Here is a 24,475-nt window from a genome sequence, read left to right as displayed (position 1 = left end):
AAATTATTGATTTTTTTTTTCCACTAGATTAAAAAAAAAAAAAAAATGCTGGGAGGGGATATAGTTCTTTCTGTTCATTATTCTAAGTTTTTGTAAATACTTCCTTAAAGTATTAAACTTACTTTAAGATTTTGTAAAACTTCCTAACGGCAGCAGTTGACATGGAATTACACACACAGAGTTAAAGTCTCATTTGTAGACAGCTCTGCAACCTTGCCTTGTACAGTGGTGATAACAGGCAAAGGGTACAGTTAATTTTCTCATATACCTTCAGCTGTCTTGTTTCTGAAAGTTAATTTTTTTTCTTATGGGACCATTTTTAGTTTTTCCAAAGCTATAAGCACCTTGTAATAATGCCATTTTTTAAATTATGCTGCCACTGAGAATTTTCTTATTTGCATGTACAATTTACATCAATCCAGAGACTAGAAGGAGAGAATATTTGGACAATAGTTAGCTTTTTCGTTAGAAAAAGGACTATCATTTGCAAATCCAATAGAGAAATTGCCATTGCAAGTCCCTCTGTCTCACTGAAAGACTGAAAGCCTTCATCTTGCAAAGCTATGAAGCTTCCATTTTTAGCACAGAAGAGCAGCAGAGTAATGAAAAGTCTCAAAGCAGCATGCTGAAAATTACATTTCTTAAGTTACTTTTCTGAAGTAGCCTTAATAAGAGAAATATTTCAAAATCAGATTATTTTTATATGATGATATAGGTATACATCTATAGATACACATTTCCAAACCTAATTTCAGGCTATCAAACCTGAAAATATATATGTAAGTATGTATATGTATAAATACATAAACATATGTTTTTCCTGTATTTTAAAATTATTATTGGACAAAGACTAAATAATTGAAATACTTGTCTGTGTACTCTCTACTTCTCATCTCTGGACTCATGTCAATTCTACATTCTAATAAATTCTCATATGAGCGCTGGAGTTGATTTGAAAGTTGTTTCCTGCCCTTAATAAGTTCTATAAACTTTTAACATGTAGCATTACAGTATCTGGAAAGCCATTCAAAGCGGCGTGCATTTGGTGTCTAGCGTTTCTAGGGAGGGTTTATATAGTATCCTAGTGTACAACTGCTGTGACTGTATTTCTCAGGGGATAGTTAAAACTAGAAGGTGTGTGGGCTACCTTAAGAGCTCCCACTTGGTGACCCAACAGTCCCCTGTACTAAGGCCCCTTGTAGAGAGGTCTGCCTGCATAGTTTTGGTGATCCTTTCTAATGAGTGGGAAACCAGTGTCCCTAGTTGAGCTTGTCATCTGCAGTCTCAGGAGTTACCTAAACACGTATGGTTGCTGTGGTCAGGTCATCTTACTAGATGATACTTGGTGATGTTCAGAGTTGATGCCCATCAGCAGTGCAGATGGGAACAACCATGCCTATGATCTTAAGATATTTCAAGCGAGTGGAAGAAAAGGTTTTCATTCGAGAAGCAACCCAAAGGGAGGAGGTGGTAGTGGTCTCTCTCTTACTGGACTGTACGTACTGTGTATGACAACTTGTTACCAGTCCCAGAGCTCCATTGCCATTCACTCGTCTTCAACCCCGCACTGCAGTGCTGGGAGATTTGCGTACTCACTGGCATCCATGTCTTCTGCGCCATCGTTCTTCTGTCTCCCAAGGGTCCTTTTCAAGCTTTGCTGTGTTGCTATTGCAGCTCCTCTGTCAGGATGTTTGTTAGCAGCATAGATCCAGACTCTTTTTGAGGAGTATGGGATTCAATCCATAGAACTTGTCACACAGCCTCATCCACTTTCATCTCTAACAGCCAGTGGTTACAGGTTCTGGCCAGCATCTGTCACCACAAGCTCTTGGCTGTCTGGAAAGACCACGTACAGCTTTCCTTTCAATTGCTGGTATGTCCTGCACTCAGAGTCTGTCAAGAATTTGATTGATCCCTTCAGAAAGTAAATTGTGAAAGGGGGTATATGACCTGGTTGCTTGTAGGACAGAGGAACAGGGTAGATGGCCCAAGAGGTCCCTCCCCTCTACAGGTTTAGGTTTTGGTGCCAGTCACATTTAGTCATTTTTATAATGGAATGAGCAACAGAAAGTTTTATTCTTCAGACTCTGCAGGCAAGGAGTGTGTGTGTGTGTGTCCCAGAGGTGTTTGACTGCAGGTGCACATCCTTCAGTGTCTTAATTCAGATCAGGACTGTGTTTTTGAATTGAATTTCCTGGTTGTCCTCATTCACTATGCTTTGACTTGGGAGCATGCCTTTTCTTTATACAAAGTGAGAGAGAGGCTCTGGGAGCACTCTTAAGTGTGTTGCAGCCACTAACAAAAATTGACTCCAGAAGACCAGACTAGAGCTAGTTTTATGGAGAGACCACTCTTAAACATGGAGCATGAACATTAGGTCCTCAGTGTCAGCAGTTTCACCATATATTTCTGTTTCCCTTCCACCAGCCTGCCTGCTAGTGTGGCTATGAGCTCGCTGTCCTTGTGACTCTTACAAATCCTTTACAATCAGTGGGACTTGTTTTCGGATTCCTCTCCTGACTTGGTGTTGGGCTTAGCATCCCAGAAGTGATACAGAAGTAAAATCTAATGTCTGTCTTAGGTATGTAGTTTGAATAGTTTGGGACAGATGGAGGGAATATGTGTATTCTTCAGCCCAGAACTCATCTTAGTCATAGGCAAAACAGGTAGTTGGCTAAAACAGCTGCCTGCCAGGAGCAGCCAAAGCAGCAGATTGCCCAGCCGCTCCTTTGCTGTCTGCCTTTATTCACCTTTGTGGCAGAAACTCCACCGTGTCTGCCCACTGGGAAACCTGGAGCTCCTTCTGCTTCTGGGTTGAAAACTGTCCTGTTCCAATATAATTGTGCATATGGGACTAAGTTAACCTGAAATCAAACTAATGATCAGATGAACAAAGGCAAGCAACAAAAAATTTAATCACTGAAGCTGGACTATTTGCCAGATTTGCTCCAAGTATCTCTTATGTCATCTCAGAGTTTAGTGCCAGAGCTGTGGCCATTACCCTCACGCTGGGGAACTGGTCCTGACTTAGATCATCAGGCTTTGCTCCAGGCTTCACTGTATCAATAGAAAAATTCAACATCGAGGGTCAGTTTGGTTTTAATGTCAAATACTGATTGATTTTAAAACCATGATTTAAAATTGACAAGCAGAAAATTTGTATTTACACCACTGATGTTAATGTGTGTTGTGTAAGCCAAGCCAAACATTCAGTCTCACTTTTGGTACAGCATTTAGAGCACATTTTAGTATACAGTCCACTTGCAAAGCATTGATTTTAAACTCAGAGTTTCTTTGAGTTGACCAGAAGACCAAATAACCCAGTACGTGTGTATTGAGATGAATCTTAATATGCACTAAGGTATATAAATCTTGAATTTTATGGCTTTTATTGTGTCAGAATGTTCAATCAAAACGTGTGTCAAGTTGCATTTGACTGGACATTAGTATTCAGTTAAGAGGTGTTAAAAACATTTTGAAAGAGATTTTTGTTAGTTAAACAAAATTATCAGAAATGTGTTTGGTACATGTAAATATTTAGACTTAAATGTTTACAACTATTCATATATTTATATCAACACACATGGGAGATGTAAGTTTGATCCCTTCAGGCAGAGGAAGGACTGAATCCAGTTCCCTTTTTCCTGTGTGGGCATGCTCATGTGTGTATTTGTCTGTGTCTAAATAAACAATGAGTCAACCTTTTATATATAAGATATAGTTCTATTCTCCACAGTTATATCACATATACTGTTCTTAAAAGCAGAATAATTTTTCTGAAAATTACAACTTATATTTTTAAATTAATTTAAATATTTTTAAATTAAATTTAAAATGGATTATTTCAGAAACTAATCTCTGGCAGGTGGGTTTTTTTCCCTTGAATGATTTCATTAAGAGTATAATACTGTATCCTCACACTTTCCGCATAACAAGATCTGATTGTAGTGTATTTGTACCTAGTTCAACAAGCTGCCTAATGTAATGTGTTCTGCTACCTCCACTCCCCTCCGTAGTGCTGCTGGCTGTCCCAATACTACGGGAAATCACCCTGCTACCTGATGGAGGCTATGACAAGATTGGGAAGCAGCAAATATTTTCACAGAGGGTTGCCTGTACTTGTTTGGGAAATAATGACGGTGTTTCTAAATAGCCAAGCATTAGTAAGGCAGGTAAAATTCTAGGTAGATAAAAGTGAAGCAATATATGTGGAGGGAGGAGCAGAGTCCTGTGATGGGTTGTGAGCTCAGTGTTACCGTTCGGGAACAGCACTTCTGGGGTTACAGAAAATAAACCTGTAGTAATGTCAGTTTAAATACTTGTAGCAGTCAAGAAAAGTCCTAGAATATGACCTGCACTATTAGAAAAGGGATAGAGAAGAAAACAGCACGTTATGCTGCTATTCTAATCCATGATGCATGTGCATCCTGAATGTTGGGTGCAGTTCTAGGTTATCATTTCTCCCCCTTGTAAACACAGTGATGCAGCAGAACAGAAGGTCCAGAGAGGTGCAGCAAAAATGATCAGTGGAACAACTTCTGTATGAGTAACAAGTGGACAAGGACTCTTCAGGTTGGAAGGGAGGGCTGTGAAATGAAGTATATAAAATCATGAAGAGCATAGAGGACACAAGTGGGGAGGATTTAGGGGACACCCACTGAATCTAGTGCAGAGCAGGTTCAAAATCAACAGAAGAAACTTATTCTTCCCACAACACAGAGCTGTGAAACTGCTTGCCTCAGAATAATGTAGATGCCAAAATTTTCACTAATTCAAAAAGTGACCAGACAAATTCACAGAAGATTAGGCTATTAGATATGAAGACAACACACCTTGTTTAGGAATTCCAGGAGCCAAAAAACTACTGGAAACAGGCAGAGAATTTTTGGAGAAGCGAAAATATATGCCTTCCCTTTTCTTAAGCTCTTCCCTGTGTTTCTACTTCAGATGGTATCATAGTTCTGTTTATATTATTGCATGGAAGGTACTTATTAATTTCAAGTGTATGTACTAAAAGGAGAGGAAATATATGAAAAGAACATAAAGGTCTAACTTTACTAAAGATACTGGGCAGCTTATCAGTGGAGAGGTGGAAATATGGCAATTCATTCAGGAGTAGTAATAAAATTAATAGTATACCCTAAAGTCTAAATATAAAATACTGAATGCTAAATTACCAGGTTTCTGACTTTGCAATATATTTTACTTAAAATATTTTTAAGACTAGAGCAAAATAATATATGGGTGCAGATTTTTAGTTGAGCTAACAGAGAGTAAATGGTTTCCAAGAGATGATTGTAGGCTGTCAGAGTAGAAATCCATGAACCAAAAATGCACTTCACAGAGCACAGGAATTGTTCCAGTTTGTAGAATCAAAGATTTCTTTTCTAACAGTATTCATGAATAAGCTTTCAATTTTTTTTTATTAGAACTTGGAAGAGCTTTTAGAAGTAGGATTTCTAAAAGATCAGAATCCCTCACACCTGTTCGAGATCTCCAGCCTTTTCAGTGTTTTGATGCTGAGCCCACGCAACTCAAATGTGTTGGTTACATGTGTCCAACATCTTAAAAAAATTCAAGGGTGTTTGTGTTAACTCACAAATTCCTAAATTTTTTTTTATTTTTTTTTTAATGGAAGTAGGCAGGATCTTGGATTAAGTATGGAGAGGTATAAAAGAGACAGGTGGTAAGAATGTTGGACCAGACTCTGCATAAAAGATAGTGACTACTGGCAAGCTGAAGAAAAGGCTGTAAGAGATCAGGTTCAAAGCATCCTTCCCTCTCTATGCTTCTAGATAATGATAATACATATTAGAGATTACAGATCAGTTCTGTTGAAGCCTGTCATCTTTCTAGTGCAGTTTTGTGCTCTTGCCACCTGATCTCAAATTATTCTGATACATATTCCACCACATACTTTTTCTCTAGTTGAGATGGGTAAATTCCTATCAGAATTTGAGTGATATGAACTTGATTGGGTCATTCTTCGTGTTGGGAATGCCGTCTTTCATGTTATCTAATGATTCTGAAGGCAGATCCGGATGGGGGAGCAATGAGCAGGTACCTGCTGCCAGCTTTTTGAGAAGCTTTCCTTCTATTGCCAGCCAGGTCACCTGCCTTTTTGGGGACTGTCCTATTACAGCATATGCTATGGAAACAGTGAGTCCTATAGTCTTTCAGCACCACAATATTAACGTTCACCTAAAACTTCTCAGGTCCATTGGTTGTGAATCAGAGAACTAAAGATTCTTTTCCTTTTAAATATCATGTTTGAATTTGACTAGACATTTGTGTGGTGGTTTTCTAGCTGTATTCAAGCAGCAAAATAATATATTTCTCTGTTTTAGCTCTTTATTCACTAATTCCGTTTGAACATACTTCCTTTTTAATTAGAATTGCGCAACATCATACATCTTCTCTGCGTTTAGGACTGTAAAAATCCAGAAAGCAAAGCTCATTTTCTGCAATTCATTTTGCAGTCATTTACCCTTAGAGCAATGAAAGCTTCAACTACAGATACTCATTTATTCTTTAAGAATCAGGATACTGTAGCAAGAAAGTGATCAACAGGAAAAGAAGTAATTATGGTTCATAAGATGTATTTTTCCTGTATTGTTTTTTAATGACTCTTTCATCTATATTTTAGAAGATATATAGTAATGATTTAAAAAATTACTTTTATTGAATAAATATTTAGTCTTCAGTGTTGAAAGAACATACGTTTCAACATACGTTTCAACATACGTTGAAAATGGGGCTTTCTATTCATCCATGAAAGTAAAGCTGAAATGAATAATGAAACCGTTTAATGTAATAATTTACATTTTTATGCTAAGGTTACATAGTATATGGTGGACAAAACAGGCCAGCATGTCTGTTACACATCATATGTGCTTGCCTGGTGACCTGTTTTCAGAGGCTTACAGCCATGGTTCGTGATCTGAGTCAGACTTACCTTTTACAGTTGAAGATCAGATTCCCTTTACTGGTCTGCTGCTTCTCCTCTGCTGCTGCTGGCCGTCCCTGGAGCGGTGGTGGCCGAGGGTGACGTAACCTCTCTACCTGTCCTTGCTTTTCACAGAGCAGTGTCTCATCACGGAGACGTGCTCTTTGTGCCAGTTTTCTGTGATCCAGGCTGAATTACTTTGTTTAGGTAGCTGCTACTTTCAAATGACATTAACTATATGTTACTGAAGTTTGAACTATTTGTAGTTATTTCATTGGAAAGCTGTAACTGTTCTTCTAAGCGAGGTTTTCCATGTGTTTTTTATTTTCTGCATGGAATACTTGGCCAACTTAGAAGCCCCTTGGAGTCATCGTTTATGTGTATTCAATTGAATTTCTTTCAGAGGCTATAAGCAGTTGTCTCTACACACTGTTTTTATATTGAGTATATTTCAACCTCTATCCAAAAAGGTTTAATTAAATTTATTCGGCCCAACTTCAGCAGTTACTGTGGTGCCAGGCATCAAGCGAGGCTCGTGAGCTTGTTGTCCTCTTCTTTCAGTGGTGACTATTTTGAGGAAACATCAAGGACGAAAGGAGAAAATACCCAAAATGATGTGCAGATAGCAAAGGTCTAAATTTGGCTCTAGGATTGAACTGGAATAGGGGGAGGGGGAGGATGGTTACCCCTGCAGTTGGATGCCAGGTGCCATAGTTCCAGGGTTTCTTTAATGTCTTCAAAGAGCTGTGAAGCGTGTAGCCAAAACGTGACTGAAACAAATGAAGATAGCAGCCTGCTACTACCACCTTAGTCTTGTAGGGCACCACCAGCAGATCTGCATTGCTAAAGCTCGGCTTTGCAGCCATGCAGGCATCAGTATGGTACCATGTAATGGGATTTTAATTTTAATTAGCTAAAAAATACAGTAAATTACAGGGTTTGATTGGTTTTTAACCATCATTTCTATTAAAGAATATTAATATATTCTTTGAAATCAAACACTCGACTTTGAAAGTCGAGCATTCAAAAAAAGTTGGAAAATGTCAGAATGAAGATTGTTCAAATTGTTTTAATTTGTCCCTTGCATGTATGCATAATGATAAGATCTTTAATTATGTGATCACATAATTTTTTCACGGGAGGAATGGTGCCCAGAGAATGTAACAGGGGTGTTTATTAAAGGAAGCTCTTGCCTCCAGAACCCTCGTCTTAATTGCTGGAAAGCGTAGTAATTTAAGTAGAGGGGTGCAGGAATCAAAAGCATGCTCTCTGAGGCATTTGAAAGCTTCAGTGAAAGACTGGCATTTATTCTCTCTCTTTCAAGGAGTTTTTATGTGATTCTGGAAGGTCACTTATTTTGGAGGTGATCTCTCTGTTTCTAGTTGCTGTGGCACGCAGGCCGAGGTACCTGGGCTCTGAGCACAGCTGCATTTGGAATGAACACAAGTGTGCTTTGAATATATAAAATGCTGTATAAATGTAAAGTCCTCTGAAAAGTAAGGCCTGAAATGCCTTACACTGATGTGGTAATGCCAGGATTGCCATAAGAATCCTCTGGTTTTTAAGTAGCCAGTTTTTTTCTCTGTAAAATGGAGATACCATCACCCTACTACAGTTCAGTTAATTATATGTTTTGAAGCATTCCTGCTGAATGCCATGTAGGGAAATTATGTATAATATATAGTTTTAATATATTATATATAAATATATAATAAATAATCTCTAATATAATATACATAATATATAATGAGGAATCCCATTTTGGCTAACATCCTATAAGTGAGGCTTTGGGAACACTGCTGGCTGATGGGGATAAAAAGAATGAGCAATCACTCTGCAGTCTGAAAAAATGAGGCAGGATCCTACAAATACTCAGTTCGCTCCATAAAATTGAGCGTTCCCCGTGTATTTGCCATCACTGCACTAGATGAGGCAAGGATCCTATAGAGGGAAAACAGAATGTAATCATTTAGATATATGGATGTTTCCATCATTTTAAGTGCTTGACTTTCTGCTGCATTTGGTGTGCGGGTTGCCTGGCCATCCCAAATGTGCCAAGCCCTTTTAGACGCAGGTTTGGCAGTTTAGTTCCCCCAAAGCTCTTCATAAGAGGAAAACAGGAATGTTAGAGCCAGATTTCTCGCTGATTTTATTGTGTTGCCTTGTTGACAGCCGATCTTTGATGCAAGGAACCGAAATCCAAAGACCATTTGTTCCTCGCTTTTTATGAAGAAGGAGGAGTTCTTAAGTTTTGCAGAGTTAGCACATGAGTGAGTGTAGTAAGAATGTATGAAAATGTTTCAAGGTAAATAGAGCCCTAATGAATAGATTATATTTAAAATAAAAAAATATGATGAGGAAAAGAAGAGATGGTTTTTCTCCACATGTGTAATTCTTCAGGACAAACTTTCTGATTGTATTTTTGTTTTCCATGAAAACAACTCTAAATCTACTATGAGGGATTCCACTTAATTTCCCAAGCTAAACAGGAAATGTATTTTTCAAAAAATCAAGTATTTATTATCTACATTACTGAAATCTGAACTTATGCCTATAATTTTTGATCCTGCCTCTTATTGATCTCCTTTGCGTGTGGCAAAGGTAAATACATTGGTGTTTTGTATTAATAATCCTCCACATCTAAGCACCACAGTAAAACCCAGTTAAGACAACAAGCTAAAATAATTTTTCCACTTCCTCCTGTTTTATGTCTGTTCTTAGACTTTCTTAAAGTTGCATTTACCATTTCTCAGGCAAATAAATTCATAAATCTCTTCTGCTTTGGTGAGGGAATACATGTATGTCTTGTCTTTCACACAACATTACAGCATCCCTTACAGTACCTACTTTACTTTGCAAAATCAGTTACAGAATATAAAGTGAATATCAATTTATCAATTGAAATGGACCACATACTAGTCTTTAGGCAATTTTCCTAAATTTGTTGTCTTAGAAGAGGTTGATACCATGAATAGCAGGGCGTTACTACATTTTTCAAATAACACTATATGTATAAAATACGGAAACATGGAATGATTGTTTTAAATTCAAAAGGCTCTTTTGTCATGCTTACACATGTTCTAGAAGTCTAGAGACATTTTTCTCCTGAATTGGAAGGAAGTGAAACAGTAGCCTGTCAGTTCATAATGTTACTCACTTTCCCTGCTTAAATGCATTTTTTAAATGACTAGAATATCTACTTAAAAAAAAATAGCTAACTTCAGAAGAGAATGAGTCTAGTTTGCTATTTATCTACCTTAATAGGCAGGAGTTCACGTGAAAGAACCAGTCTGGCTTCTCGTGTGCTAACAATGACGGGATGCAGGTATCATAAAGTAGCATGATTATGTGCCTCCCAGGTATAATTCTGATAACCACTGAAGGAGTACTGCAGCCAAGATGAGTCTTGTTAGTTTATTCATCGATAAATTTATTCTCTTTCTTAAACTGTATTTTGAAGCATTTCAGTAAGAAGTTCAAACTTGGCAGTGAAGAAGAAATACACATATAGATATAAATGTTTAATAGTTTAACTTCAGTGTGAGTAACGAGACGGATTGTGAAAGTCATTTTTTTCTTAATACGTAATCCTTACAGTTTAAATTGAAATGGCTGTAACTGATCTTTTGTGCTTACAAATGAAGACTATTTTAATAATAATCTGCTCCCATATGACAGAAACATATATATCGTCATGTAATCCTTTGTCCACAAGACTCTTACAATATGTTCTCCAGGCTGAAAAAATAGAGTTATTACCTTTTCGTGGTAGCTGGGGAAAATGTTACGTGAGAGTTCCTTTCAAAGTCATGTCTGAGATTTTTCCTTTCACGTTCACCTGCTGAGTCTTTAGCGTGATCTTTGGGTGCAACTATAAGAGCATTTTAGCTTGGATCGGGAGCACTTTAACCCTTCGGAATCAAATCTCCTTATTGTTTCCATTTATTGCTATGTATTACTCCTTGATTCACATCCCCAGAGCATGGGGGTGGCATCGGCTACAGGAAGAGCCACTGAGGAGATGGACTGGCTGTGCAGAGCTGGCGCACATACCTGCGGGCAAGGGCTCGCTCGGTGGGACTGGGCAGGAGCGGCGAGCTGCCCTCTGCGCAGCGTGCCCAGCCTGGGGTTGCGTGGTCCTCGGCCCCAGCTGTTTCCCTGCAGTCTTGGTCCTGCTATACCCCACTCATTGCTATATACAGACAGCCTATCCTCATTATACACGTCTGTCTGTAACAAAACGTTGTTTATCAGTATTAAGTGTTTCAGAGACTGTTGATCAGGCCATAATATTCTTAAAGGAAACATACAATAATGCTGGTATCCAAATTGGAGTGATCCAGTTGGAAGGCTGATGCTTTAGCGTGGCCCAGAAGACAACTCTGGAGTTGTCTGCTGCCTTTTCTTGTGCAGCCTTACCTCTCACTTTTGCGCACCCAGCGTATCGTGGTTCCTAGCAGTGGTGGAAGCCCAGCAGCTCTCAGATGTCTCCTTGTGTGCTGCCATTATGTCCAAGTTGCTCACAAGCCACTGTCATCCCCATGTGGAAAGAAGAAATAACAATATGACTCCATAGAGATGCCTCAGATGTAGCATCTCGCCACAGTACTGAAAGCTTTGGAGCTCCATGCTGTAAATTAAGAGTGTATTGATCAGTATTTTGCTTCTTTTCTGTCCGCAGTTACCAATTACAATAACGTGGTAGAAGCAAACTCAGATTCAGATGATGAAGATAAATTGCATATAGTGGAAGAAGAAAGTGTAACTGATGCAGCAGACTGTGATGCTAGTGTGCCAGAAGATGACTTGCCAACAGACCATACAGTATTACCAGAAAACAGTGAAAGAGAAGGGAGTACAAACAGTTGCTGGGAAGATGAAGGTATGTTCATTTTCACTAATGATGTTATGTAGAGAAAGGTTTCTAAAAAGGTTTGATAGAACTTTTTTTTTGGTCACTTTGTTACTGAAATAACATGTAATAGTCACAATCAAAAAAGAGGTTTTCTATTGTGTTTACTGTAATATATTTCATGTTCTTTATTTAATATTTGAGGCAGATTTTGAGGTGCATTCATTCTACTTGCATTGTTAAACAGGAGCTTCAAATCTGTGGATGCAGCATTCTCGAGGGTGATCAGAAACTAGTTACTTGCTCTTAGTTTTTCCAAGTCTTTTTGTGTGGCAGGTCTCTGCCATAGCTCCCCGTAAGGTTCAGGGTTTGCTCAGCTTGGGGAGTAAGCCGTAAGCCAAAAACATGAAACAAAATAATATTCAGATGTAAATTTCTCCCTGTGAGCTGCTTCTGACTTTTCTCTTGTAAAATATAGCCAGAAAAAATAATTTTTAGATTATTAGTTTTAGAATTGGCTGTCTTACTCATAATGAATCTGTGTTTTGAAAACAGTGGAAGGAGGTAAATGTTGTACATAGTATGCAGCAGCTTTAGAAGCTAAAAATTTTAAGCCATCAGGAAATGGGCCTTTTTTTTACTGTGGAATCAGATACTGCATTTCATAATATCACATGGCATGCTTACTTTTGAGCCAAATGGGGATAAATGCAAAAATTAGTGGAATTTATTGTGGAATTTGGCCTTACTCCCCTGAAAGATACAGAATATTTTCCAGTATATCCCTGTTTTTGTCTGAACTCCAGCCACAATTCTATAGCATCTTAAAACTGGTGTTTTAAGACAAATTGCATGACCTCACATCTAAGTGAACGGAAAGCAGTCATATGGTCCCTAACTGCAATCCAGCTGAGAGAGAGCAGCTGAGTTCAAAGAATAGCATCAACTCAGACTGTTTTTACATAGCTGCTATTGCCAAGGTATGCTGTGCAGGGAAATGAGTATTTTGGAGCTAAATTATTAGCTAGGTAATTTTCTTAGTTCTCCTATAATATCTTTGCTCTACCACAGGCTATATCTATCAGGAATTGCAGTTACATAAAAATGGGCTGTGTGTAGAGTATTTCTTAAACCCTGTGTAGGAAACCTGAAATAGGGAGTGAAGAGCAGCACTGGCTCACAGAGGTGCTGGGTCAAGAGCTTTTGGACTTAACGTTTCCTGGAGATGTACCTACAGGTAGTCATGACACAGCGTCTTGCCTCAGACAACCTTCTGGGGTTTTTCAGAGCTCTAGATGTGTGGTGGCATCTTTTTTGACTCCTTATTTCAAATGTACCAATTTGTAACCTTTTAAAATTTGTTTGCTAAAATGAAGCATTTGAACCAAATTCTACTGTGATTGTAGAATCACAGTGTAGGCAATGTTTTCTCTGCCTTGGTCATTGCTAACGAAGACAGGCTTTCATCAGTGTTTAGACAGACAAAAGATTAAACACTTGCCATGCAGGCTTGCTCAAACTACCATAAATTTCTTCTGTAAAAATTATGTGTTCTGAAGCCTCTTTTGTAGCAGTCTGGAGGGTTTTGTATTTGATAGTAAGGGTTTTTAAAATAAATTGTTTGACTTCTTGGCAATGACTACATAAGAAAAATGAAGGCTACGTTAGGTTTTATGGAGCTTTGATTTGCTATGGTAAAGTACTATTTACTTTTTCGTAGCTTTCCTAGAAAGAAAGGTGTGAGCTGAAAATCTTATCATCAGTCTTGCTTGCACATTAAAAATTGGAGAGAGAGGTATTGAATACATGGTCTCTGTTATACAGGGAAAGGTGCTGGGGTAGGTGCCCGTGCAACACTAATACCATCTTCAGGACTGGTGATTATTTTTAGAAAACATACACTACAGCAGTTTTAGTAAGTTGTGTTTCATCAGTAAATTAGTACTGAAAGTTCCTGAGTTTAGCTGAACTTGACAGAATGATTTTTTTACATATTTATTCTGCTCACGAATGCCCAAGAATAGAAACAACACACGTAACATTTCTTTATCAGATTAGTTTCCTTCCGTTTCCAGTCATTCTAACTGAATTTCTAAAAGACCTTTGGAACAGGTGTTTTAAATATAAGGTGTGTATCTCAAGAGGTTTAACTGAAAGTCATATGAGTTTGAAAAAGTGAACCACATGTATCCTGCACAAGTTGTTGGCAGTGTGCCAGCATTCATGTGTGCAATGATTCTCTAATATGATTTTTTTCATTTAAAGTAAAACCCCCATTACAATTTAAAAAAAAAAAAAAGGCAAAAGTTAAACTTATTGACTTAATATATTAATACATTTTAAAAGCATTATTATGTATTATAAGTATTTAGCAAATCTAGAATTCTCAGACCTGGTATTAAGATATCTTTGAAAAAAATGAAAATTTAAAAAAAATTGTCCAGACCTTGAAATAACCCTTAAAAATTAATGAAGATATGTTTAAGTTCTTCCTGGAACTCAAAAATTCCTTTAACTCATAAAATTTTAGGTTGAGCCTATGTGCTGTAAGACAGATTGTGTTCTTCCAGTGTGGTGGGTTGCTGAGGAAGGTTGCTGTGCTATTTTGTATTAATTCCTTTTGGGACAAAGGCTAAAAAAGTGTAGCATCTTTTTGATCAAGTTTTTACTTGAAGCAAACAATCAGGCAATACTGTAAGCTGTAAACAGTGCTTGCTACATGCATATCAGAAAATTAGCTCTAAAAAATTTAAATTAGCAACTCTTTTGATGGGCTTTGGAATTTATTCTCTTCTCTGAAGATAAGACTGTGGTGGAAATTTCAGTGAAGTTTGTCTTTCTGCCTACAACCAAAATTTCCATTATGCTAACGGTTTAAATTTGATTGGTTATCTTACCTATGCAGAGATCTTTACAGTCAGCCTATGACACAGTGATTGTGTCATGCATGTTCGCTGCTAGTACACACTGTTGCCTGTGATCTGAAAATCATTAGCATTTAACCCTAGGAAGTCCCACCATATCTCTAAGCAGCTGCTCATAAGCAGTGATGAGATACAGAAGCCCAAGAACATGTTTTACAATTATCTGGTTTGTCCAGATGTAATGCCAAGAGGGATATTCATGCCCTAGATGCTATTCTTGGAGACCTGTATTTAAGCGGTCATTCAGCAGGTAGCTCAAATTTCTTCTGGAGTTCAGAGCTGTGACTTCTGCTTGGTGGAATGGTGTCTTAAGATCTGTTCCCCATCATCACGTCCCTTTCCCTTGCTTCCCAGCAGCTGTATTTGCAGCGTGGTAATTGGGCTTCTGAGGGCACAATTGCAAAGTTGCCTTCCTATGTGGACCATACGTAGCTATAAAGATGAAGCTCTACTTAACGTTTTTCACATTATTAATTATTCCTACAGCATTAATGAAGACCACCCCCTGTGGAAAAGGGCTCCTGCCTGTCTTACACCCCACTTTTAGATATTGGGAAGACACAGTACCAAACAGAGGTTATGATTACTAGAATTGAGAGGGTTTTTAACTTCACTGACATTTATCTATAATGCCATAAATTCCTTGACATTCCCTTGGGAAGCAGAGCTTTTATTTGTACTGAACCCAATGGAATTTGCTAGAGACACTATAATTTAAATTTCTATGAGTAAGAACTTACTGGTATTCCCCCTTTCCATAGAGCCTGTTTCATAATGGAGAAAAATCACAAACCCTTTTTAAAGAAAAATGGCGCGTTTGCATCCTGCTTGTTTTTAAGAAATTAAATTTTGAGTTTAAATTTGCATTGCATGCAGTCATCCATCTTAGAAATTCTGAACCAAATTTGTGGTATCTTGAGCCAAAAATATAATCAATTCACAGCCAGTATTGGCCAATAAAATGTGGACAGTTTGGGTGCGGGGCGGTTAGATGACAATTAAAATTAAAGTAAGATTTAAGAGTTACAGTTTCCTTTTAAGCATATTTCTTGATTGTGACTATTCAGATATTTGGAGTCTGTGGAATTTTATCAAAGTAGACAGAATTAACAATCTTTTCCTTTGAGGAAGCTGGTATTATCTGAGAACTGAACGTTCTCCTAGAATTTATCATCTTCCATATAAAGGAGAAATTGGCTTCTCCTGTAATTAAAAAGCTGGAATGTCCTGGGGTTTTGACTAGCCAAACCAAAGGATTTTTCCCTGCACTGGAGTGAAATAAGGTAAACAACAGTATAACAGTTGCCATTTCAAATCATAGCAGCTGTATAGTCCAACCTCCTGTATCATGAAAGAGTCTTTTTCTGCAGTGTAGCTCTGAAGCATCTAAGGTTTCCATAATAAAACTATGAAGTAATTCTTTAATTTCACATGTATTAGCATAGCATACTACTTGATAAAGGAGTGAAACAACCAACATAGCTTTCCTATGCACTCCTGCCATAAGCCAGAGGTGCCAGCAGCAGCCTTTCCAATAGGAACTTCCCAACAAACATAAATTAGGAACAACTTGGGCCGTTGATGGATTTGAACCAACAATCTGTAGTGAGTTAAAAGTTCCATGCTGCATCCTTGAGCGCTGCAGCTCAGCAGGAGCTGCTGGAGCTTCAGAGGCAGGTAGGCTCCACAGCATCAGTTCTATGGATGTCTGGTATCTGCAAACTTGTATTGAATATTGGAATTGATATGTGAAACATTTTTGTAGTGCACAGCTGATCTGAAGTGGGGAGCATGTGTTTAAAATCCTTGTTTGTTTAAGAAATCACAGCCTATAAGTGGTTTCTAGAAGATTTACAAGAAAGAGAACGCATTAGGTAGCTGTTTGCAGACATTACCAGCAAATTATCAATCATTTCTGAAAACTGCTAATTGGAGAAAATAATGTAAATGTATTTGTTTTATGATACTCTGTTTTCCAGAAATAATATTCCAGTGTATCAGATAGCTGTGTTTCTAGAGAGGGTTATTTAAGTAGCTGACTCTTTATTTGCTGGAGAAACACTCTCCCTGTCTTTACCTCTCTTCAAATAATGGTTAGCATTTAGTATTGCTTCCTTTTAAGATTTCATTTCTTTAACCATGGAATATCTTTGTTGTTCAACTGACTACACACTGCTGAAATAATGTGCAATCCATATTTTTGAAAGAACATTGGTTTTAAATGCAGTTCTTCTAAACAATACAGAAATGGAAAAAATTGCTGAAGAAATAACTCAAATATATTAAGCTGTTGTGTGTCTGGCATTTTTTGTTGGTTTGTTTGGGTTTTTTTTAAATATTCATTCTTCTTTTTGTGAAATGTACTATTTCAGCTGGAAAAGAAACAAAGGAAATCCTGGGGCCTGAAGCTCAGACAGATGAAGTTGGATGTACAGGTATTTCTTTGTTAATCTGAGTCCCTTTTTCATAAAGTGCTATTGAATTTTGGCTAGGTGAGTATCCTTCTGAAATCTTTGAAATTCTCTGACCTCTCTTTATAAATTGCTTTGCTCTTCCACACTAGAGGTCTCTAACGGTAAGCAGTGTTTTAGCTGAGGAGGAAGAGCCTGGGCTCCTTTCGAATGTCGTGGGTGCGGAGATGCCACCGGCCAGTGGCACAGAGCAGTCCTCTCGCGTGAGGGCTGACCCCAGCGCCGCCGCAGCACCGCTGCATCTCCTAAGAGCAAAACAAGGGATGGCGCTGATCTTACCTGTAATTGTAGAGAATACAACTACGGGCCAACAGATAGTGTTTTAAACTAATAAGTAACGTACCAAATTAAACTTGAGCTAATACTGTATCTTCTTATCAACTCCTCTGTTTGTACTGATTATACAGAAGGCAAAATAAAATGTGTACCTCAGTTTCAGAACCAAACAAAAACAGATGCTTTGTTCTTTCTCTGGTTGACAGAAAATTTAACATATGGCCCATCCAGCTTTTTAAAAGATTTTTAGACTTTTTTGGTTTTTAATGCCCTTAACAGTAAATAGTTAGATATTATCAGGGTAAGCCTTATTTGGAAAAAAAAAAAGAAAAAAAAAAAAAACCCACACACCAAAAAAAACCGCCAAAACCTAAACATTGATATTTTTAAAACTGTAGATTCACACGCTCTTTTTAGTTACTATAAAGTCAGATCTCTCCAAACAATTGTGGAGAACTACATTATGTATTGCATTACAGTCTGTATGTGAGACTGCCTCGTGTCATAAAAAGATTGTGTCAAATTGTAAATTGAGTATGTGATTTCACACTGAAAGATGAATCATAAAACTTCTCCTTCCTATTAAAAATATACCTCACATTATTAATAGTGGAGAAGATCTGTCATGATTTAGTGTGCCGCAGGCAGAGCTCTCACAGAATTTTCCACCATGGTGAAAGTAAACTCTATGAACAATGTATTTAGGCAAATACTTGATAGCAAATATTTATCATACAAACATTAAGTAATATATTTAATTTATTATTTGTTAATTTTGAAATACAGTTGTTCATTGATTGTTTTCTTAAGTTTTAAACTGGAAAATGTTGAAGGATGTTAACTAGATCTGAAGCTTTTTTGATAGCCATTTCCAACACTGGAGAACAAGCCACTGAAAGTTCAAGTTCACTGCATTTCAGCCAGCCAACTTGTTATTCAGAGTTTAAATATCTTCTGGGCTTGCACTAATGAACAGGTCTTAAATAACATTAAAAATTATGTCTTGAAGGCAACAGATTTACTTTTGCAAACATAGGACCTAAGACAGTAAGCTGGCCTTCAGACTACAGGGCTAAATCATAATTAATGGTGCATTTAAGATTTTTAGGGAAGTTGAGGGGAACAGCTAAATCTAAAATGATAAAAATGCACTGAGTTGAAGAGGTAAACTGTGGTTTTAGTCAAATTTTTAAATGTCATTATGCCACTGGTTCTCTCTTTTAAAACTTGGCATATTCCTGCATCTTAAAGAGCATTACCCATACTAGTGTTTGTAAAGAGTTTTGAAATCCTTGGATAGAGGCTGATTTGGCAATGTGAATTACTGAATCTCATTTACTTTCTTTTTAAACTCTTCGTTTCATATCTTGGATCTTGTTTTTCATTCTTAGTAAAAGAAGATGAATGTGATTCTGATGCAGAAAATGAACAAAACCATGACCCTAATGTTGAAGAATTCCTTCAACAAGAAGATACAGCTGTTATCTACCCTGAAGCACCTGAGGAGGACCAGAGACAAGGCACGCCAGAAGCTAGTGGTCAGGATGAAAATGGTAAATATGCCACCAGTTCAGTTCTTAAAAAATAAATTGTACTAACTACTTGAGCCAAAAGTTCTGTTGTATTTTAGAAGACAATAATGCATACACATGTGACTTGGGGGGGGGGGGGGAGGAATTCTTAGTTAAATAGTTATAAGAGGATGAGATCATCATACAAAAAACATTACTACTTGATTTTGTGAAACAAGACAAGCACTGGAGTTCAGTTGTATGGGTACCTAAATGATAACCTCAAGTAAGGAAATAAAAATTCAAGCTTTCATAAATCTATTTGGTAGCATTATATGAAAGAACAGAACAAACATTTATTAAATATAATGGGAGTGAAGCAAGATAGTGTGGTTTTATGTAAGACTAACTTTGGGGGAGTTATAACTTCTTTTCTTTTTATACTTCTAAACAAAATGCCCCAAAGGATCTATTAGATAGGAGTTCTTTTATTAGGTAGCCAGTCTATGACAGGCTTTTTTTTTTTCTCTTCCTGAAAAGACAGCAATGGAGAAAAAAGAAGTGTTGTTTATACATAAATATTTATGTGAAAAAATAATGACCAGTTGTTATTTTTAAGTAGATGTCTGTTTTCTCTGAGGAAGTTTCATGCTTAAGATGTTCTTCTGAGTGAAATAAGTCATACTTTGTTCATTTCTTCATCATGAAACATTGAAGGCATCTTCATAACGAAATATTTGAAGGCAAAACCTGTTCAGACTGGTTTTGCGTTCTGTGCTGCTTTCTGAAGTGTTCAGCTTTCATAACCTGTGACAACTGCAGTTTCAACTAGATTGTGTTCCTTTATTGGAGCACTTAAGATTTTTCAAAAGAAAGTAACATCCTACATAAAGGGTTAGGAGAGTTTGTGTTCCAGTTGTTTAAAAAAGATGTACATAATTGAACTTAAAATGTCATTGGAACTGTGTTACTGTACTGGTATCTAAGGGAGAGCAGTGAAAGGGGTAATGCTAACAATTTTGTTCTGCTCTTCCAGAGATTTTATGGTATTAGAGATTTTAGCAAAAAAGTAAATTAAAATATTTGAGAAATTTAAACTGTGTACATGCCTATTTATATACAGAAATAGGACCTGAATTACTAATATTTTGTGGTTTACTTTACAAGTTTTGCAAAATTCAAGCAAGATATATGCTCAACAGTAGCATCTTAAAAATTATAATTTAAGATTTCAATCTGTGTTTGCAGTGGCACAGATTGTCAAGTTAGTTCTACAGCCTTGCAATATGATTTCCATGTAATCATTAAAAATACACATTTGTTTTAATAATTTATATTAGACCTAGCTCAATAAGTTCACAAGGAAGTATTCTGAATATCACGATGCTGAACAATGATGTTAAACATTGTAATAATTTGGAACAGAAAATGCCAAAAAATGTAGTGATATTTGCTAAAGATACATGCTTCCAAACTGGGGGACTGAACAAGAGAAGTGACAGAGAATTAGAGTCATCAGTGGCTTTGGGAAACCATTGCCACTTCACCATTTGCTCCAATGGAAACAGAATTTAAGTTAACGTGTTTCTGATGTTTCCACTGAGTTGTATTTGTGCTGAAATGGAATATTCTTTATGTCAGGTGAATTGAATTGTAGATGGAAAAAGGAGGATTGAAGGGAAGCATACTGTGACTACACATGTGGGGAGAGGTTCATTTTTGGACAACCTGGCTAATCCAGGAAAAGCAGAAGGGGGTGGAACAACAGAAAAACCAGTGCAATACGAGTGTTACCTTGCCTGTTACCATAACAAGTGTAAAAGAACCTATATGACAGAGAAGGTGGTTTTTGGTAATAAAGAAAACTGCTCTGACTCTTCTTTTCCTTTTCACTGTTGCAAGAACAATGGTACATTCAGTAAAAATAAAGTCAGTAAATTCCACACAAACAGAATGAATTGCTACTTTATAGTGCATATAATCAATCTATGGTGATAACTGCTGGAAGAGGTCATGAAGATAAAGAATTCAGAAGTACTTTCTAAAGTACTGGTTAATTTTATGGGTGTTAATAATGCTTATAGTTCTGCAACTTAAAATGACAGTGCTTACAAATTTGCCCCTTGTGCTTCAGAGCATAAAATGATAATCAGGAAAGACCTTCCACCTTCCTCTCCTGCTCTCTCTCAGAACAGTGCATAAGTGCATCCTTGCAAAATTTTCTTCCCATTTCCCTTGAAGCATGGAAGAGTAGCATGGTCATTGGAAGATACCACACCTTATAAATTGATAGTTTGATCAAATACAGCAAACTCTACATTTATTTAAACACACTTTTATCAATTTATAAAGAAAGATTTTTTTTTCATCCTTTAAAAATTAATTTTTCAAGGATAGAATAAGTTACTATATATGGGGGATAATATATGCTGATAAGAAGAGATGGAGTTAAAACTCCATAAATGGTGACTTCTCAGAAGTAGACTTGTGAAATTAACATTCAACTTCAATCTGATTTCACTTTGTCCTGTACTGATATAGAAGTAACTTCATGAAAGCCAGCAGCATAGATTCTGTAGATCACATTAGAATCATATTTATGGCTTCACATTTGATTTCTCTCCTTTCTGTCACTCAGTACATCCTCTCTCCTTTCTGTCCTGCTGACAGTATGTCCTACTAACAGGTACATATCTGTGTATCACAGAACCATAGAATGGTTTGGGTTGGAAGGGACCTTTAAAGGTCATCTAGTCCAACCCCCCTGCCATGGGCAGGAACATCTTCAACTAGATCAGGTTGCTCAGAGCCCCGTCCAACCTGACCTTGAATGTTCCCAGGGATGGGGCATCTACCACCTCTCTGGGCAACCTGTGCCAGTGTTTCACCACCCTCATTGTAAAAAATTTCTTCCTTATATCGAGTCTGAATCTACCTTCTTTTAGTTTAAACCATTACCCCTTGTCCTATCACTACAGGCGGTGTTAAGAAGTCTGTCCCCATCTTTCTTATAAGGCCCCTTTAGGTACTGGAAGGCCACTACAACGTTTCCCCAGAGCCTTCTCTTCTTCAGGCTGAACAACCCCAACTCTCTCAGCCTTTCCTCATAGAAGAGGTGTTCCTTCCCTCTGATCATTTTTGTGGCCCTCCTCTGGACTTGCTCCAGCAGGTCCAGGTATAAGAATTATAAGCCATGTTTCTACTAATATTTTTTTTTCAGTTCTCTTTTCAGTTACAATTCTGTTAGGTAAAGAGAAAGAAAAAACATTCTCTGCAGCTTGCAAACATTATTTATTCCTTAGGAGCTGAAAACAGGGTGACTATTAGATGTTTCAGTGATAGACTTAAATTTGTAAACAGGATTTGAGGATTGTCTGTGATTGAGCTAACCAGATCTACAAAGATTACTAGATCTTAAACCATTTTTCACAATTTTCAGACCACTTTTTAAACAGAAATACACATATAGAAGCTCTACGGCTGTATTGGGAAGTGCAGCAGACTCACTGTGAGGAGTTTTGGGTAATCGTATTGTGCTGATTCTCTCCAGCAAACACTGGGGCAACCATACCATATTGTAGTTAGCAACATAATACCTGTGGAAAAAAAATAAATTATCATTAGTCCTTTTCTAAAATAGATGGAGCGTCTACCAACTGCATGTTTTCTTACAGTAATATATGTAAATATAAAGCATGTTTGTTGAGGGTAATAAGTTTGGAACTTATATTTGTTTAAATATGGTGTATTGTCTTTCCTGTGTAGGAACACCCGATGCATTTTCCCAACTGCTTACTTGCCCATATTGTGATCGAGGGTACAAGCGTTTTACCTCTCTGAAGGAACACATTAAATATCGCCATGAAAAAAATGAAGATAACTTTAGTTGCTCCTTGTGCAGTTACACGTTTGCATACAGAACGCAGCTCGACCGCCACATGACATCACACAAATCAGGAAGAGATCAAGTAAGTGGCATCTGAATTAAGGATTTAGCATCCTCTGTAACAACGCTGTGATGTGTTATGTGAGCAAAAATGTACAGAGCAAGTAAGCTGTTCACATCAGATTATCTACATGCTGAAGTCCCAGTCCCAGAAGTCAGACTTGTTCCATAAATGTCAAAGGCTGAGATCTGAATTCCTGTATTTTCATTCATCTAGGCAGTGTGGTTGGGTTTAAATTTTAGTTTTCGGAAGTGCTTTATTGCATTTATAGGTAATTAGGTTTTGTCTGTTCAATGGCTAACATTACATAAAAATTGTGACTCAAGTCTAATTTCAAATCTTCAGCGAAACACATTTTCCTGTCATAAGTCCTGTTTGGCTAATTCAAAGTTTGCTGTACCCATTTTTGCCCTTATGAAACAAACCACTGGGTTGATTCATTTGCTTGAACTGTGAGATACAGTTTTTAAAGGCAATCCATGCTATAAGACAATATAGAAAAAATTTGTGCATAAAATACAACACTTTAGTACTAAATTAAGCAACAAAAAGGGCTAAAGATATTCTGAGCTTGTTTTCTCTGGTTCATGGGTTGACCTGACGGCACAGTTCCCTGAAATGCCTTCCATGATTTAGCCATCTGAGATTCTGTTCCCCCCTCCCTTTTTTTCTTTTCTTCTTTTACCCCCACAATTTCCTATCATCCATCCCCAATTACATGCTTCCATAGCTTATCAGAGGCACTCTGAGGCTCAGGAACTGACTGAAACTCACTGAAACAGTCAGGAATTGGCCAAGGAAGAAAGATACAGATTTTCCACCTCCAGGTTGTAGAGAGAGGCTTGGAGATGTTCCCTTCTAAGGACAGACTAAAAAGATTGATGCTCTCCAGAGAAGAAACAGGAGAGAGACATCACAGAAAGATGCAAAACAGTGGATAGTGAAAAGAATGTAAAAGGAAGGGTACTTCAATATTTCTTGCAGCTCCAAACCAACAGATCTTTCATTAAACCGAAAGGCTGTAACAGAGTAAAGGAGATGCTTTTTCACACATTGCATATTAACCTTCAGTCTACAAAGTATCACCAAGTCCAAGAATTTAACAGGCTTAAAAATTTATTATACATTTTTATACCTGAATGTTTACTTTCACGGGTAAATTAAATAGGAAAAATTGTTACAAGAAGTATTGGCCATCCTGCTACAGGGATTTTACTGTCTCACAGGGTTTGGAATAACCTCACCAGTATATTCTGGCATGGCGGTTCTTATTTATTCAAATATATTTCCCATGAACAATTAATTTCTGCCTTGCTTTCTTATTGGCTTGGGTTCCACTTTAAAGTGACTGTCGTCTTGTATACATCTTATATTTCTAACTATAAAATCTATGAATGCTTTTTGTATAATGCTTTCTTGTGAGCTACCACGTTTATTTTCAGTTTTTCCAACTAGAAGCCTAAAAGCAGAAGAATAAAGTAGTTGGAGGGGCTAGAAGCCTCTCTTATATTTGCATGTAGTTTGAATGAAAAGACAAAAAACACCAAG

General features: G+C 37.3%; 1 protein-coding gene across 3 annotated transcripts in view; it reads left to right on the top strand.

The window, feature by feature from the left end:
* Window positions 1-24,475, top strand: part of ZEB1 (zinc finger E-box binding homeobox 1) — a 126,335-nt gene that overhangs the window by 88,596 nt on the left and 13,264 nt on the right. For all 3 annotated transcript variants that reach the window (XM_075046411.1, XM_075046404.1, XM_075046422.1), the window contains exons 2-5: window positions 11,628-11,828; window positions 17,095-17,157; window positions 18,861-19,022; window positions 22,746-22,948. In XM_075046411.1, coding sequence (XP_074902512.1) covers window positions 11,628-11,828; window positions 17,095-17,157; window positions 18,861-19,022; window positions 22,746-22,948 — 629 coding nt within the window. The remainder of the gene's footprint in view (window positions 1-11,627; window positions 11,829-17,094; window positions 17,158-18,860; window positions 19,023-22,745; window positions 22,949-24,475) is intronic.

This window comes from Buteo buteo, chromosome 2, assembly GCF_964188355.1.
Source record: "Buteo buteo chromosome 2, bButBut1.hap1.1, whole genome shotgun sequence".
In the NCBI taxonomy this organism is placed as follows: Eukaryota; Metazoa; Chordata; class Aves; order Accipitriformes; family Accipitridae; genus Buteo; species Buteo buteo.
The sequence above is the reverse complement of the archived record's forward strand: the minus strand, read 5'-3'. Positions and strand labels throughout refer to the sequence as shown.